At 41.6% G+C, this 18205-nt stretch overlaps 2 protein-coding genes and 1 pseudogene across 3 annotated transcripts in view; 2 read left to right on the forward strand and 1 right to left on the reverse strand.

Moving 5' to 3' along the window:
* The window catches only part of Corin (corin, serine peptidase), a 193529-nt gene extending 185230 nt beyond the window's left edge, over window positions 1-8299 (forward strand). For both annotated transcript variants that reach the window (XM_041671466.1, XM_041671465.1), the window contains exons 20-22: window positions 629-900; window positions 4105-4238; window positions 5390-8299. In XM_041671466.1, coding sequence (XP_041527400.1) covers window positions 629-900; window positions 4105-4238; window positions 5390-5584 — 601 coding nt within the window. In that variant the 3' untranslated portion in view covers window positions 5585-8299. The remainder of the gene's footprint in view (window positions 1-628; window positions 901-4104; window positions 4239-5389) is intronic.
* On the forward strand, window positions 312-407 carry LOC121460989 (annotated as a pseudogene).
* Window positions 8300-9492: 1193 nt separating the features above from the next.
* Window positions 9493-18205, reverse strand: part of Atp10d (ATPase phospholipid transporting 10D (putative)) — an 88312-nt gene continuing 79599 nt past the window's right edge. The window contains exons 20-23 of the mRNA XM_041671464.1: window positions 15639-15719; window positions 14326-14430; window positions 11208-11395; window positions 9493-10118 (exon numbers count right to left, since the gene is read on the reverse strand). Coding sequence (XP_041527398.1) covers window positions 9791-10118; window positions 11208-11395; window positions 14326-14430; window positions 15639-15719 — 702 coding nt within the window. The 3' untranslated portion in view covers window positions 9493-9790. The remainder of the gene's footprint in view (window positions 10119-11207; window positions 11396-14325; window positions 14431-15638; window positions 15720-18205) is intronic.

Genomic DNA, 18205 nt, shown 5'->3' on the forward strand with positions numbered 1-18205 from the left:
TTCTAAACTATTGATGACAAATGCTCCCCTAAAATGGAACCTGAGATTAACCATTGGGGTTTGTGAGTGGTTGTTTAAAACACAGGCTTGGAAATTTGCAAAAAGCTGCCCTGAAAGGTTGACACTTCCCTGAGGTATTTCTTCTTCCTTGGAAGTGCCTCTTAGTCTTGCCTTTCCCCCTCCTTTATCTTTTTTCACCTCCACCTTTGTTCCTCTCTCCTTCTCTCATCTTTATCATTCTTATGCCATGAAGCAGGCAACTGGCCCTAATACCAAACTTGTTCTATTTTCAAGAACACCCTATCCAGGAAGGCTGAGTGCTTGCTGTCAAAATTGCAATGATACATGGGAGATTAGCATGGCCCTGCGTGAAGATGACTTGCAAATTTGAAGCATTCCATATTTTAAAAATTATTTAAATAATTATAGAAATAGTGAAGTCTGAGCTTTGCTTCCTCATTTAATAGCACGTTCAGCTATTCATTCCTCGGGCATTGTGTGACCACTTCTTATGCAACTGTATTGGGAGATAGGTTTGGGAACAGGTGTTGTTCATATACAAAAATTACTTTTAAAAACTCATGCAATCAAAGCAGATAGAATTGAAGGTACTGTTGAATTGTTTTAGGAGAGAGGATGCTGATGTTTGGAAAGTGGTATTTGGCATAAACAACCTGGACCATCCGTCAGCCTTCGTGCAGACCCGCTTTGTGAAGAACATCCTGCTACATCCCCGTTATAATCGAGCGGTGGTGGACTACGACATCAGCATAGTGGAGCTGAGCGATGATATCAATGAGACAAGCTACGTCAGACCTGTCTGCTTACCCAGCCCAGAGGAGTATCTGGAACCAGATACGTACTGCTACATCACAGGCTGGGGCCACATGGGCAACAAAAGTAAGCCAGGGTCATCAGCGACGTTTGCCCTTTCAGCTCATAACGGAAAAGCACTAGGCTTCCTTGTAGGCGTTGGCTACTGTTTCCCATTGCACATGTAAATCACAGCCACACAGGGTAAAGGCTTTGACTGTGTTATCTTCTCCCTTCTAAGCCAATTGTAAACAGGAACAACCCATTGTAACACATAAACCTGCCTACCTCAGATGCGAACCTAAACCCCCTTCCCAGTAGCTCTTTCTCCAGGGAGTTCCTACCAATGTTTTGGATCTTCCATGCAAGGTGAAACTTAGCACACATCCCTGTGAGAGAGGGCAATGGTTTGGACTACCTCTTAGTGGAATTTCTCAGAAGCTGTGTGGAATAATTAGGTATTTCCATTTCTGCAGGCAAGCTACAGGATCACTTTTCAGTTCTGTAATTGATTTCTTCTTATCTGCATATACAGTGCATCCTTCTGTAAAGAAATGTGATACATATCTTACTATTTAAATTGCTTAAATTTGGCTTTATAAAAATGATTTGAAAACAAAATACATAGCAATTCTTTTTTAACCATTTAATCTCAACCTCCCTAAAGGACACTTGCATGTAGTTTGACCTATTTAAAGTTTAGAATAAGAACTGAGTCAACAAAATTGTTTTTTTTTGTTTTTTTTTTTTTTGCTGACTCAATGAGTTTATTGGGTTCACACATAATATGGTGGTTATGAAATTGTTTATGGGAAGGTGAGTAACATTGCACCTCATCAGGAATGATAACCACATGGAAACTGTGTCATGGAGTCTCACTTTCAGTTAACCTCCAGCTAATATATGTATTTTTTTTTTTAAATTTATTTATTTATTAAGGATTTCTGCCTCGTCCCCACAACCGCTTCCCATTTCCCTCCCCCTCCCCCGATCAATTCCCCCTCCCTCATCTGCTCGAAGAGCAATCAGGGTTCCCTGACCTGTGGGAAGCCCAAGGACTGCCCACCTCTATCCAGGTCTCGTAAGGTGAGCATCCAAACTGCCTAGGCTCCCACAAAGCCAGTACGTGCAGTAGGATCAAAAACCCACTGCAATTGTTCTTGAATTCTCAGTATTCCTCATTGTCCGCTATGTTCAGCTAGTCCGGATTTATCCCATGTTTTTTCAGACCTAGGCCAGCTGGCCTTGGTGAGATCCCAATAGAACATCCCCATTGTCTTAGTGTGTGGGTGCACCCCTCGTGGTCCTGAGTTCCTTGCTCGTGCTCCGTCTCCTTCTGCTCCTGATTTGGACCTTGAGATTTCTGTCCGGTGCTCCCGTGTGGGTCTCTGTCTCTGTCTCCTTTCATCGCCTGATGAAGGTTAATATTCCTGAGGATGCCTATGTGTTTGTCTTTGGATTCACCTTCTTATTTAGCTTCTCTAGGAACATGAATTATAAGCTCAATGTCCTTTATTTATGGCTAGAAACCAAATATGAGTGAGTACATCCCATGTTCCTCTTTTTGGGTCTGGCTTACCTCACTCAGGATAGTGTTTTCTATTTCCATCCATTTGTATGCAAAATTCAAGAAGTCCTTGTTTTTTACTGCTGAGTAATACTCTAATATGTATATATTCCATACTTTCTTCATCCATTCTTCCGTTGAAGGGCATCTAGGTTGTTTCCAGGTTCTGGCTATTACAAACAATGCTGCCATGAACATAGTTGAGCATATACTTTTGTTGTATGATAGGGCCTCTCTTGGGTATATTCCCAAGAGTGGTATTGCCTGCAGAAGTAGGCCAGGCTTCTCAGAATGGTGGTGTACACTGGCCTTCTAGCATCTTGATATTAACCCAAGGAACACCAATTTAAAGGAACTTGTTTTCTCCTTGAAGCTTAGTCAGATAGTTTGTGAGCTGTTTCTTTTCTGTATGATTAAAAACATGATGGAAAGGAAGTGTTTATAGACGTCAATGACTCTTTCAAGAAGATCTTCCTATAAGAATTTTGAAGGTAGTATTGCCTTATAATGCTACCATTCCTATTCATGCTTCTATATTAAAACCCTGATTAGTATTATAATGAAATGAGCAGAATATCCTTCACAGTATCTCTATTTGTGTTCTTCCCAATATGTATCTATATGAACTTACAGTAATAGGGTACCGTAGAGCTTACACAGCAGTTAGGGGATAGTGTGAAGAGCAGCAATGGAATTTAATCAGGAGGATCCCATTGACCTTGGCCATTCTAGTCTCTCCCCTTCCACAGAAGGAATGAGATAATCCCATAACACACAGGATTGTTACACAGAAGAAAAGCACTGTGGTCCAGAAGCTGCTGATGATATGAGCCTCAGCTACCCTAGTGTGCAGTACTTGTTGCTGCTGTCTCATTATCATTGTCATCCAGATGACTTGTTAAACTTGTCCTACATCACATTTATTTTTCCTCAAATGATGAGTATTAATAGCATTGCTTTCCCTCAAGGAACAATCTGTATGATTTTTAGGATGTCCAAATAGGATTTATGAGGTTTTGCTTGAAGACAGCAACTGTTATTCTTGAAATTTTTTAAGCAAGACAGAAATCATATATTCTGTCGATTGTAAGCAAGAAATGATATTATCCTCTTCAAATCTTTCTGCCACAGCCTCTAGGATTAAATGTTCGACATCAGAACAATGGCCACAGGAGCACATGTGCGGAGGGCCCTTCCCTGTGAGGGTCGGCAGATTTTCTCTGCACCTGGAGAGCACGGCAGATGTGCTGAGCTAAAGACTCTGCCTTGTTTCCCCTCTTCATTGTAAAAGCTCATCTTTCTCCAGAGCAGATGGCAAGGGGGAACACAATCATTTCAACCCTTCTGCCACGCTGGAAAAATAAGGACTTTCACCACATGATTGCTAGTGAAAGTTCTGAATAAAAAATTTGGGTTGCAAACAAGTCTTCATCTTGAGATGATTTTTTTTTCCAAGACAAGGTTTCTCTGTGTAACCCCAGCTGTACTGGATCTCATTCTGTAGGCTGAGGCTGGTTCCAAGCTCACAGAGATCCGCCTGCCTCTGCCCCCCAAGTTCTGGGATTAAAGTTGTGTATTACCACCACCGCCCAGAAAGTTTTGGGAGAATGTTAAAGGGAAAGAAAGCGTTCTCTAGGTATATGAAAATATTCCTTTGTGCTGACCTTACCTTCGAGTCACTTCTATGTCCCTGTGCATCTTCTGTTTCTTCTTTTTGAATGCAGTGCCCTTTAAGCTGCAGGAAGGAGAGGTCCGCATTATCCCTCTGGAGCAGTGTCAGTCCTATTTTGACATGAAGACCATCACCAGTCGGATGATATGTGCTGGCTATGAGGCTGGCACCGTGGACTCGTGCATGGTAAGCTGCCTTCTGACTGTGCCAGCAATCAGAATCCTCCATGACTGTGGTGAGCTTGTCCAGCTCCATTACAAGTCATGTGTGGTCCCTCAGGAACATCTGTAGAAATCGTTTACTGCCAGAAGGAGGACAGTGGTGCCAGTCCATCTCCTTTGATCATGTTGGTGGCTAGGAAAGACTAATTAGGGGGGGCAAATGAAAGCCAAAACTTTAAATCCAGTGTCTTAAGCAACAAGGGGACACCAGAGGATATTGCCAGGTATCAAAGTGAAGACATTAGGATATACATTGGCACCCGAGCTTTCACAGTGTGTGAAACGACTTGTCCCTAATGTGACCACCCTGGCATTGCTTGAGATCTTATGGTCATCATTTGATTACCAGCCTGTCAAATGCCACTGCCTTCAAGGCCAGGCAGGATGTGTGGCCACAGCAATCTGCAAAGCATGCCTCTTAGCAGTGTGGGGAAGTGTTTTTACTTTAACTTAACGTTTAGCAGTTATTGTGACAAACTGTCTCTGGGGAGTCAAATGGGCAAGTAAACAAAGAAGCTGGCAAGGGAGGAACAGGTAGTGGTTTTTACACTGCTGCTCTGTTGCTTTGAAGTGATTAGACGGCTCCTCGGAGTTTAGAATTAAAGAGAGATAAACCATGCTTGTCTAATGACATTAATTAAATAATTACATAATTAAAGGGCATTTGTGATGGTTCATTTTAGAACATTTTGTGCAACTGATTTATGGGGTGTATGTATGTGTGTGAGTTGATTTTCTGTCTTGGGTAATTTCTACTTTTATAAGACCAATCCAATTTAAAGAATAACATTGAGATGATTAGTTTTGATACATCAAGGCTTTTATGACATTTTGTTATATGCAGGAAGTAACTAAGGGTCTTCAGATCTTGTGACAAGAACAAAAATCTCTTTAGAAACTAATTCTATTTTTTTAAAGCTCAGAATCCATCATGCTTACTGGAAAGTTCTGTTACAGGGTGGAAAGCAAATACCCTCCCAGGCTTATGATGAAAACCTCAGTTGAAATTTTCCAACTTGGTTAAGCTGGTTTGGGATTTTTTGTATCTGTAAATTGATAACCCTGCCACTAGACCTCTGAAATTCTATGACTAACATCAATTGCTATATCTTGCAGGGAGACAGTGGTGGGCCTCTGGTCTGTGAGCGACCCGGAGGACAGTGGACATTATTTGGTTTAACTTCGTGGGGCTCCGTCTGCTTTTCCAAAGTCCTGGGGCCTGGAGTGTACAGCAATGTATCTTACTTTGTTGAATGGATTGAAAGACAAATATATATCAAGACCTTTCTCCAGAAGGAATTTCAAGGATGAGCAGAGAGTCTGCCAGCAACCCACACCAAGCACGGCCCTCTTGACCATGAAGAGTGCCCTGCCAAGAGCTGTACGGATGGGCTTTTGTGGGCGGGGCACTCAACGTGCCCTGCACGATCTCTTGTTTGCACCAGATCCGTTTTACTCAGCCTTTCCCCCCCAGCTTTATCATTCATTAGTTCATGAATTCTTTTCAAAACACAGAGCACAGTAGGTTTTGTTCTTTCCCTAGGCTAACCTTGAATGTAGTGTGGAAGTATCAGCTCTGTAGAGATGACATCTGGGGCTCTATGGTAACAAGTGATAGGAAGTTCCTTTTCGTACTATCATAGCAAACAGATGGAGACACACTGGTGTGTGTTCAGTTTCTGTTTAAGTACAGCAGTTTAGGGGGCATCTTTCAGAACCAACCTTGAAGACTGGCTTTTAACTGATAAAAAGCTAAGATAATGTATTATGCTTATGTTATTTACCAGACTCTTCTAAATAATTTGGAGAAATTATGAAAGAGAAAAGACTCGCAATATTGATCTAGAGAGTTGAAGTTGCAAGACAAACAGAATATAAAATTTTCTAGCCACTGAAACCCTGTCTCGAAAAACCAAAAAAAAAAAAAAAAAGTCACACTCAGAAGTGTATTTCTGTCCCTTCTGCATTCAAATTAAGATTGTAATTTCATAGACAATCTCCATAGGACTTTCCTTGTTACCGGGGATGTTCAGTATCTATCAGTTAGATGACTGAGATTTCAACAACTAGGTCAATTCTTGTGGAAACATTTTTTTTTTTGCCTATATGAAAATGAATGAGAACCTTCTCCACTTTGGAGACAAGAAACAAACAAACAAAAAAAACCCACCCCCTCCCCCCCCAAAAAAAAGAAAAGAGGAAAATTAAATGGTTATCCCACCCACAATTAAATCTGAAAATTAGTCTGCCTATGTTCACCCAAACCAGAAATGTCATAGCAATATATTTCAAAGTGTAGCAAAATGTTGCTTGGAAAAAAACATTTTGCAATTTCCCCCTAATGATGTCTAACATCTGGTGTTGCCATTTTGCCTCATTGATAATTAAAACAAAAAAAAATTAAAGTTGCTTTGAAGCACTGGGCCACTTTACACAAATTAATTTCTGAAGCAATTAGTGGGTAAAAGTATTTTTTTTTCCACTAAAAAGCTTCAAAAACACAAACCTTCATACATACCTAATTTAATTAGCCAGACATCAACTATGTTACATGCAAATGCCTTTTTGAACAAGTAGGATGTTCTACGAAACTTCACCAGCAACCAGACTGCCTCAGCATTCCGAACAGGGACTACCTGCAATTTTATATGTGTGCTTTGTACTCTTTCTATGTGTCAATATAGTTCAAATCCAAAAAGTTGTCTCAACCCTTATTTTCCATGTTGCTCCTCTCTAGTCCTGGAGCTTGTTACAAAGACTGTGTAGCGCTTGCACTGTGTTCACAACAGGATGAAGGTTTAAGACCATTGGTCAGTTTTGTTATAATTGTTGGTACATACTTAACGAAACACTTTTTTAGCCTTGATGAACTCATATTCAGTAAAATATACATGTTGGAATTATTTTAAATAACTCCAAATACAATCAAAATGATATTTTTTTTTCTGGAGGTATATAGACCCCAAGTTCCAGGAAAGGGGTTATTTCTCTTCTCGCACGGGGCGCCTGGTTTCCTGTCAGCCAAAATGTGTATGCTGTCTGCTGGCTCTCGCAGGAGCCTGCTCTTCTAGACTATTAGCAGCTTCACCTGTAGGCCTATGAGCCACTAATAGTATTCATCGCTCCTGGAGTACCGGGAAAACATCAACCCTGCTAAGAGAACGCGAGTCGTCAATGTCCGCAGCGCATTTTTGCAAGTGTTCCTACTCTTTAGAACCCTTTTATAATAAAATTATATCCCAAACCATTTATTATTCATTTTCTTGGATTCCTCAAAATCCGGTAAAATATTCAAAATATGAAAATACGCTACACCACACATGCTTTGCTGATCTGGCATAAAATTGTTATTCTCTTGCTAATTCAACATTTTAAAAACTTTACAGAGATCTCAATCTTCTTAGTCTAGGGGCCCAGGTGTTTTTCAGACGTTTTTAAATAAAAGAAAAAATAGAACTTAATCACCAAGTAATTAAATGCATCAGTACTTTCATAGCAAGATACACAAATGATTGCATCAGGTATATAAGTAGGTTCAGATTTTCCAACACATTGAGTTTGCACCTAAGTTATTAAGAAAGTTGGGTGGATTTGTGAGTTATAGATGTAAGATTATAGCCCCATGACACAAACATTCAATACTTTCCTACATTCCTATGAGGAGAAAGATAATTCACATCTTGGAAATGACCTTATGCTTACTCCTTTTTAGCATATTCCTTTACTCTTTAGAATAAAACCTTTTATATGCATATGAGCATCTCTTTAATATTTATTTGGGAAGTGGTGAGCTCAAGGAATGATTTCCAGCTGCTGTGGGGATGATGAATGATCTAATATCAACTGATTCTTTTTCCCCCGTAAACAAAGAGGTTCAAAAAGCATTCTGGCAAAGGCATGCCTTAGGATTTTCCTTCTCAGCTCTGGCACCAATTACAGTTGGATTCAGGGAGGAGTTATGGGAATGACGACAACTTTCAATGGCTATTATTTATTAAATAATTTATTAAAAAAATCTTAGGGAAGCAGAAGGCAACTTCCTTTAGTCACGTGAAATTGTCATGGTTGCAAAAATGAGACTATTTAAAAAGGCCATTTAACAATAACAGGAGGGTACAGAAAGTCACTCGGACAGTACAGGCAGGCAATGCTAGGCCCTGAGAATAACAGTTTATAAGACTTTGCTCTAGACATTGACTTTTAGCATAGCAATTCATGGAGAGAACTCCACATGACTGGTAGGCGACAGCTTTCAGACAGATACAGAGGTTTTGAAAGTCTTCAACAACCAGAGCACAGGACCTCGCAGTGGCAAATTGACTCTGGTGTAAACTAGTCTCGAGGCACTAAGTAAAGCCGGTGTCCATGATTTGTCTCAGCAGAAAACGTGCTACAGACATTTCTACCCTTAAATATGTTACTTTCTCCGAGAGCTTTGGGATTCCCACTGAGTGTGGCTTGTATCAGTCTTGTCCCACATCACCTTCTGTAGAGGTTACCATGCAGACAGTTGTTGGGCGCAGTAACAGCTATGAACTCTCAAATGGTTTCTGGCAGACTGCTTGGAAGCTGACTGTCTCACGTTGGTGTGGGTATCATCTGCTTTTGAACGCGGGAAGTTGCTCACGGTCTGTAGGCTCAGCTGACTGTGTTTCATGACCTATTTGTCTGTGTCCTGATTGACAGCACCTACATATGGGGTGCTCATATGTCCTCTCTTAACAGCGAACAGAGCAGAAGGCAGCCGGTGCTGCCAGAAACACTGGCCCTCTTCTTTTTCTTCCCTATGAAGGCTCTGCTTCAGCACAATGCTGAAATGAGTAGACATGCCGTGTGTGTGTGTGTGTGTGTGTGTGTGTGTGTGACCAAAGGCTTCTCACAGGAAACAAAAGGCTCGTGGGGATTTGTCTTTAAATTAATGAGTTTTCCTAATAAAGCAGGTTTTTTTGCTTGTTTGGTTTGTTTTTTTGTGACAGGGTTTCTCTGTGTAACAGCCTTGGCCATCCTGCAACTCACTTTGTGGAGCAGGCTAGCCTTGAACTCAGAGATTCACCTGCCTCTACCTCTCAAGTGCTGGTTACAGGTGTCCTGCTATAATGAGCCAGCTTTAAAAGTACTTTTTTCCTCCTTAAATTAAAATTCAGGTAGGAGCTCACTTAAATCATTTTCCAAATACATGAGACTTACCTCTAAAATAAATACATTTCAAATGAATTCCCTTTGATAATGATTGCATTTATAAGACAATTGAAATTCCTTTACAAAATCTAAAAAGTTTCATAAAAACAACATATGATCCTGAATTAACTATTCCACTTCCCTGAACTCTGCTCAGGTCAAACATGATCTCCTGTTTACAAATGTGCACACCGGTATACAGTTGCAGGCATGGTGTTGGGTTTTCCACACTGAACAAAATGTTGATATCCCTTGTACCGAAACACAAGCAATCCTCACTTCTGAATTCTTCAAAACTTGAAAGATTACGTGCAACGCTAAGCAGGATATTCTGTGTTTTTAACATGCTGAGGGTTCGGTCATCTTTGAGGTACCTGGTTCAGAGTAGCCAAGATCTAGCACAGTCTCACATGTAGGGAAGTCTTCTGGCTCAATGGCACATGCTGTTGCTGGCTTCATGGCAAGGGCAGCAGAAGGATCAGGCGCAGGTCTCCCTGACTCGGCAGCTGGTGGGGTGGCATACTTGGATGCCACTTGATTGGTCTTTGCAGTCCCTGCCCACTTCTTGAGAGCTTCTGCCCTCTCCTCTGGAGCTAGTCTGTCAAAGCACTTGGCTCTCAGAATGGGAGATGGAAACACGGATCCCTGAAGAACTCGGTATAGAAACCTAGATTACAAAAAATACCACAGAATTATGTTACTTCCATTGCATCATGGGAGCCGATGGAAATAGTAACCAGTCAAAAGGAAGTAAAAGAATCTGGCAGGCACTTGGCTTCTGAGATAGCGTAAGTAAGCTATAAATGGAGATTAAAATAATTTTAAACCTGGCAAGGGGGATGAGCCTCTATAATCCCAACACTTGGAAGGTTAAATTGGAGGGATAGCCATGAGTTCAAAGCCAGCTTAAGCTTGACAGTGAGTTCCAGGTCTGCTTGAACTATTAGGCAAGACCATGATTTTAAAACTTAGCAACTAAAAATATTTAATAAATTAATACTTGTAAAGCAAGCAGCAAGAACTCTCTATGCTTGCCAAATAAGCATAAAGGCCCCCCTCTTCTATTGTTACAAATGACAATAAATTGCGACACGAGTTCTGTGGGGGAAAGCATTCAAAGCACAGAAGATTCTTCTACATAAGTGAAGGAAGATGGCTCCTGTTAGCAGATCCATAGCCCTGGCCCACAGGAAGCTTCTGGTGGCCTGAGACAGATGATGCTCACTATAACAATATAATAGGTGAGTCTTTAGTCAGTGACAAGGCTATGAGGGGTTTGCTCTCCCACCTTGCCATTCGTGGATGAAGCATCAAAATTTCATCCTCGGATAAGAATTACCAAACCTGCTAGTACCTTGACGTGGAACTTCCCAACCGCCAGAGCTCTGAGTTAGTACATTTCTGTTTGTGAGTTACCTAGTTTAGGCAACTATGATAGCTGTAAAACACAGACCAAAGCAAGGGCTCTGGGGATGGCAAAGTGAATGAGAGGTCACAGTCGGTTCTTGGATAATCCCGTGAGGCAAAGTTTTTTTCTTCCTGTGAACTGTCAAACAGATTGGACTTCTCCATGCCAGAGAAATATATGTCTTCACTTGCTTAATCTAGTCCTGTTCTATAGTAAAACTGAAACCAATATTTAGCTAGCATGTCGGCTGATTTCCTCACTGCTGAGCTAGGTGGTCTGTCATTCATTCTTAGTGGTTACCTGAAACCATGTACTTAATTCTCTTGAGGAAAAAAACCAATTACACACCTGGGCAGAAGAGCTACGCAGGTTGTAAGAACACAAACTAAGTAGAACACTGGGTCCAGCATGTGCTTCTGCATAATCCAGTAGGGGTTGGATGGTGGGTTACAAGTCACACACAAGGCTCCGAAAGCCAAGGCAAAGAAAAAGTAGGACAAGATGCTCCCAACCATGACCAGCATGTGGATCCAAGTCTGCAAGACAAGAAGGGCCAGGAAAGGAGATGCTTGCTGGTGGCGTATTGCAACCTAGCAAAACGTGCTCTAATAAAGAAACAGTACAATAAACTCTGAGTTTTACAGACCTTACCACATAAGACACAAGATACCAAGGGCAAAAGGAAAGGGCATCATTCATGAGTGGCTCATGCCACTGTTTGAATTCTACAAAATTAAGTGTCAAAGGGCCATTCTGTTGACTGGTTTGGTGTGTATTCTCCACCACAAGGAGGTGTTTGGATTTCCTTTTCTTTCTTTCTTTCTTTCTTTCTTTCTTTCTTTCTTCTTTCTTCTTTCTATCTTTCTTTTCTTTTTTTTATATAGTTGTCACTCATTGATCCACTTACAGAATTACCTTAATTCAGTAATCTTCAAACTTCAGTAATTCACATACACACAGTAGGCACTACATTTGCTCGGCCATACTCTTACTCTCCCTTAGTCAGCATTCAAGTGGCTTGCATCTCTCTACTCCCTTTGGATGAAACAAAGTCCAATGAATGGGAAGGGCTGTTTAGAACTCTCAGGGTAGACACTTGTAAGAGCTGCTGAGCCTTCTTCCCAGCTACCTGGCAGTACATGCCATCCCCACAGTGTGTATGCTATTGGTGTGTATACACTGTCTTTGTAAATCTCTTTTCTAGGCCTGTGATTTTCAGATAAGACCCAACTCACTCTTATTTCATTTCCAATTATGCAAAGCATTTCCCTACAGCACGTGCCTTCACAGAGTCACAAAGATTGTTCATATTTTATAAAATGTAGAAACTGCTCAGAAAGTGTTGGTTAACTCCTTGCTTAAAAATGGCATGCCCCAGAACAATGGGTCCTTCCCTCTCCCTCCCTCCCTCCCTCCCTCCCTCCCTCCCTCCCTTCTTTTCTTAAATGTTTTTCTTGCTCAAATGCCCCCCTTCTATCTGAGTACTACTCTAGTCTCTTTCCTCTGGTTTTGTGCTGTTGAAAGTGAGATCGTGACGTCACAGCCCACCTTTGTAAATGAGTTGGCCTAAGAAAATGAACGTGGAAAGCCCTGGGTAAAGGTGCCCAAGAAGTGGGAGGTGACCACAGCACAGTGAGAAAGAATGTGAAGGACATGTGTTTCAGGAGCTCCACATGGCTGACTCTTCTGGAAAAGACCCTGCAAAATCTATGCACTCTGCTAGGATATCCTGCGGCAGGAGGGACGCTTCTCTAAGAAACACTCCTGTGGAGACACTACTGAGTTTTTAGCTTTCATGCCCCTTCATGGAGAGGACACCCAACACTGAGCACAGTGCTGGTCACACACTCCTCTCATGCTGAAGCCTGTGGCTAAGGCCAGGGAGATGGGATTCCAGCAGCAGCAGCTAGGACAGTAGCACAGTGAGACAGGAGAAGAAGAAAATGCACGCAGTGGGTTCAGACCAGTGTGTATCCTGGCGAGTGCATCTGTTCGTTTCTGCTCTCGGGCCTCCGCTGACTCCTTGAGATTTTGTTTGTTGGACCATGGTTCCTCAATATAATTTTCAGAACATTTCTACTTGCTTATGTTATCCAGAATGGACTACTGTTTCTTCCAACCAGGGAACCCCAACTGGCATACCTAACGTGTCAGTTCCTCTGGAACACACAGACGTCAGAGCCTGTGGCATGTCTTTTCGGAGAACCAAAAGTATATCTAACAATGGTTTAAAAGTTAAGTAGATGCCCAGATGAGACCAAACATTATAGTTTTTAATTTGGTTTGGCCGATCTGGTATTTGCATACACTAACATTTTATTACATTTGGGGCTTAGGATTTAGTTATAGATCATTACACATAAGCAAAGCAAATGATGCCAAAAATAAATATTTGGTCCTACTTTATAACTTGTTAAAAATAATTTGATAATATAGCATTGTATATCTTGAACCATAACTTCATTCGGCGAGTTCCTGTTTGAAATCCATTTACCTTGAGGATAAATAAACTCCCAAGGTGGTCAGGTGCCTAGCTACTCACCCATGTTGGTTTTTTGAACACTTTCTCTGAGTCAGTCTTAGCTTTCACAATGGTTTACATGGCGCACAAAACAGGCATGAACCCTGACCTCACACAGATTATAGTTTGATGCAGAAGATAAACCTGAATCAGATAACTCTATAATGAAATGAATAACTATAAATTATGTTTAATCTTATGAACAAAAGCAAGAGAATAAAATGAGGTAACAGGTGATTACAAAAGGGTCTAGAGGCAAGGAGTGCTTGCTAACGCACACGATGATCTAAAGGAATATTCTGAAGTTGGTAAAGATTCATGAATACAAGGGAAATCTAAGAAGTATCTCTACTAATAGACAACAGTAAGTAGCAAGGTTCTGATGTGATAATGAACTCAATGCGTCTGGGAAGCTGAGAAAGGGAGAAGGTGGAGCCAGCAAATGAGGTAGGGCACAGGTTAGGAGTCTCCCTGTGTGAGACTAGATAGAAGAGCTTTACTGGGCTTTTCAAGTCCACCCTAAGCATAAGAAGAAGATATAAAGGATCTCTGCCCAAAGAAATAAGAACATTTTGTATTATCTCGGGGCATAAAGTCCTCATTTACTAAGTTAACAGAGTGAGGGTATGGCACAGGAGGTCATTGACTCTAGTGCATAGGCATCCGCTTCGTCTAAAAGCCTACTATGCACAGCTGGTGTTTCCTGCCCCAACTCAGGTCTATGAAGTACTTACCGGTGACAGAAACAAAGACACACACAGGGGCTTTTCACTTTTCCTGCACTCAGCATCAGGGGACCCAGTGACCCTCAACTTTACACAGAATGACCATTTTTCTACAGGGCCATGACTTTTAGCAGACCTGAGCTTACAGCCACAGAGGGCTTGGCAGGCCCACTGCTAACAGAACACCGCCCCCACCCCCAGGTAGAGGGGAAGCACTCACCAAACTCTTGCTTTCGATCACCAGATGGAGGAGAATGATGAACAGAGCTGATGTGTTCAGGGGATTCCCAAATGTAAAGATGTCAATGTCAGAGCCTCGGTAGGCCTACACGGAGAGGACAGCAGGGGGTGAGTGTGAGGGCTGTACACACTTGGTGCGTGACACCATTGTATCGGCAGCTCAGATGTGGAGAGGGCAGCAGGGGGTGAGTGTGAGGGCTATACACACTTGGTGCGTGACACCATTGTATCAACAGCTCAGATGTGGCCTGCGCAGTCTCTACAAGTAGTTCAGTTAACCGACTGGCCACTTAGGAAAAACGAACATTCTCAGAAAAGAGACGGACTCTCCCGCATATGCTCTCTGTCTACATTTTGAACTTTTAGGTGGAATATTCCTCTTCATTCAGAATCACCATTGATCTTTCTGGAAGCTTTTGTTCATGCTTTCAGCTCCGAAAGGCACACAAACGCATCGAATATGTTCCACTTAGGAAACAACGGAAGCAGCAGTTGTAACTACCCTACACTGATTACTTCTAGGTAAATATCCCATCCCTCTCACCGAGGCTTCTTCAAGACCTTATTCTGGTTCTCAAATGATCCAGTTTTCTGTTCTCCCAGTATCTTTTTCTGAAGGCGCTTTCAGCTGCTTTGTCTAAATTCTCTTATAGAGCAATATAGTGAGAATATGCAAGCGAGCTAATTCACGTGACTTCATCTGAACAGGGCACAGAACTGTCAAGCTAGTGAGAATCACTGTTTTTACTCTCAGTGCCATACTCTGTCAACACACTCTGTCATCACAACGTGCTTCTTTCTGGAAGGAGCAAGGCGCAGACAGCTGCACCGGCTCTCCTGCCCTTGGTGCCAGTCTAAACTTTTAAGATGATCTTTTACATATTCTTTGCTTGGTTCGTTCCTTCTTAACTTATCTGTAAAAGGTGGTTTTTATTAAGTCCTGAAGATATTCCTTAAAGGTACTTAAATTTAATATTCTGAGTCTTAGCTTGATAGAATTAGCCCAATACTCACTGATAGAAGAGCTTCTTTTTCTGATATTGCTCAATGATTTTTTTGGCTAATTTATTTATATGGACAGAATTTAAATTCTATTTAAGCCACTGACGAAACTTAGTAGGCAGCTGAGTGTTAATAAGAGACCCAAGAGAAATCAAGTAGGTACATAATTGAACCCATTACCTAACATACTATGAGAGGTTACATATATCAGTTAGCTAACAGTCGATGGAAAGCAATGTACACAGAAACACCATTAATTCATGAATGGCAAATACACAGACAAAGACTTACAAAGTAAGGCACAAAAAAGCAGACCAGACTTTGATAGAAGGCATCCAGCAAGGTGATCCAGAACGTGAGAGGTACGTATGCCTGGAAATGAAACACATGTTGGAGAGGAAGCAAAATTAACAAGGATCAGAGCAAAACAATAACCTGCTGGTCCTTCGGTCTCATTTCATAGTGCATGGTAGAAGAATGCAGTCAGCAAGCTAAGTCATGTTCGCTGCTGAATGTGGCAGGAAAAGTATCAAACCACAGGAACTCTTATTTATCTTACTTGATCCATTTTTTAAAAAATCTAACTTTATTTTTAGCTTTTTGAGGGTTTTTCACAATGATTTCCAGAGTGGCTGGAGCAGTTTTCAATCCCATAAACAGTGACTGAAGGTTCCCTTTTTCCTAGAACCCTCTCCAACATCCGCTGTCAACTGTTTTGTTGCTCTTAGCCATTCTGACTTGGGTAAGACATATAAATGCATATATGTATGTGTGCATATATGTATATATGTAACAATAACAACTAGAGAAAAAGAGGTCATGATGTTGAGAGGGGGTGGGAATGGGAAAACTGGGAGGAGGAAAAGGAAGGAGAAAATAATTATATTTTAATTAAAAACATAAAATTTATTTTATCATGGATCAACATGTATGTATTCATGCATGTGCGTTCATGTGTGTTGCTTGCATATGTGTGGACAAGCATGAGTGTTTGTGTATGTGCATTTGTGTGTCTGAATACATGTGTTTATGTGTGTATGTGTGTGTGCTTGTGTACATGAGTGTGTGTGCACAGTGTGTGTGTATGTGTGTGTGCTACTTCTGCATGGGACTGATTGAACTACTGGTCACACATGTCAAATATGTACTCTGTTACTGACCTACATCCCTAAGTCCTTTTGGATCTAGTAAATACCTGAAGCATATCTAGCTCTGTCCACTGACCAGAAAGTACTATTCAAAAACCTAAACAAATCCAACACTTATATCTTTACTTACTCTCTTCCTACCTCCTCGCCCGTTGCCATCAGATCTGTTTATGAATGGCTGGATAGTCAACTTAATTGACTTCTATGCTTTTCTTTGTAGCCCTCAACCCAATCTTCCCGTATGTTATACTGTGAATATAAAATCTCCTCCAATCATCTTACACTTTCAAACTTGGTCACAGCTGCTGGCACTGTTTGAGAAGTTTTGGAATCTAGGAGTGGGGCCTGGCTGGCAGAAGTAGGTCAACTCAGCTCTTGTTGCCTGCCCAAGGGCGGAGTCTTTGCCTCTCCCTGTATGTCTGTACTCCACCCCTGTTCCTCCCTCCTTCTCATCCCTTATAATATGGTCAGACAGACAGACAGACACACACACACACACACACACACCCCAAAAAAAACTGTAAGGTAAAATAAACCCTTCCTCACTTCATAGACTCTGTCAGGTATTGGGTTATAATAATGAGAACAGTGTAAAAAAAGCTACAGAGCTAGCAGAAAGAACTAAAATCATCAGGGAAGTGCAGATTAAAATCAATTTTTGATTCTATTTCACATTAGTAAATGGCCATGAGCAGGAATACAAATACAACAGATGGTGGAGTGACTATGGGGAGAGGGCATACTTATTCACTGTTGGCTGGGTTCTAAAGTCTTGCAGCCACTTTACAAATCAGGTTTGAGGTCTCTCAAAAAGCTAGAAATAGAACAAGTCTATGACCCAGCTTTAGAACTCCCGGGGAAACCCCCAAGGACTTTACATCATACTTCAGAAACACGTGCAAGCCCATGTTCATAGCTGCTGTATTTATAAGAGCTCGAACACAGAACTAGCCTAGATGTTCACTGATGACAGATAACGAAAATATGTGGTCCACGTCCACAGTGAACATTGCTCAGCTGTAAAGAGAAACAAAATCGTAACATTTGCAGGCAAATGGATGGGACTTGAAAAATTATACTCAGGGAGGCCACTCAGGCTCAGAAGGACAAATGCCACACGCTCTCTCTCCTGCGGTTTCTAGTGTTGACTCTTGTTTTGTGTGATTAACTTGGAATATATGTGGAACCACCTTTTCCTCACGTGTCTATACTGGAACTCTGCCCACAAGATTGTGCTTTATCAGACTGGTTAGCTTAACAGAACACTGTGTGCAAAGAAATGACTGCAGGATTCAAGGGCTGGAAGCACTGAGCTCAGTTCTCCCAAGAACAAGATGGACTTAGTCTCAGTCTAGACAAACTGGCCTTTGAGACCCTCCTGTAACACATTGGTCTCCTCTCCACTCCTTTCCCAGAGGACACGGGATTTCGGGGGCCGGAGGTGCAGGACCATGTTCAATGGCTCCTACTATACCGTCGGGCATCTGGGCCTTGAAGTACAAGGCAGATTGGATGGCTTTAGGGAAGCTCACGTAGAAGCTCATGGTTTGTGTGGTCTGTGCTAGTAACGGACTCTGCAGATCTCCTCCTCCTGCAAGCTGAGTGTGTGACTCTGCTTTGTTGTCAGGTGTGGACACTGAAGCAGCCACCTCTTCAGAGATGCTCTTCAAGTCAAAATAAAGTTTAAGGAAAGAAAAGCATCATTTAGAA

Source organism: Microtus oregoni, unplaced genomic scaffold, assembly GCF_018167655.1.
Source record: "Microtus oregoni isolate MIOR12 unplaced genomic scaffold, Mior012 000021F_ref0000039, whole genome shotgun sequence".
NCBI lineage: Eukaryota > Metazoa > Chordata > Mammalia > Rodentia > Cricetidae > Microtus > Microtus oregoni.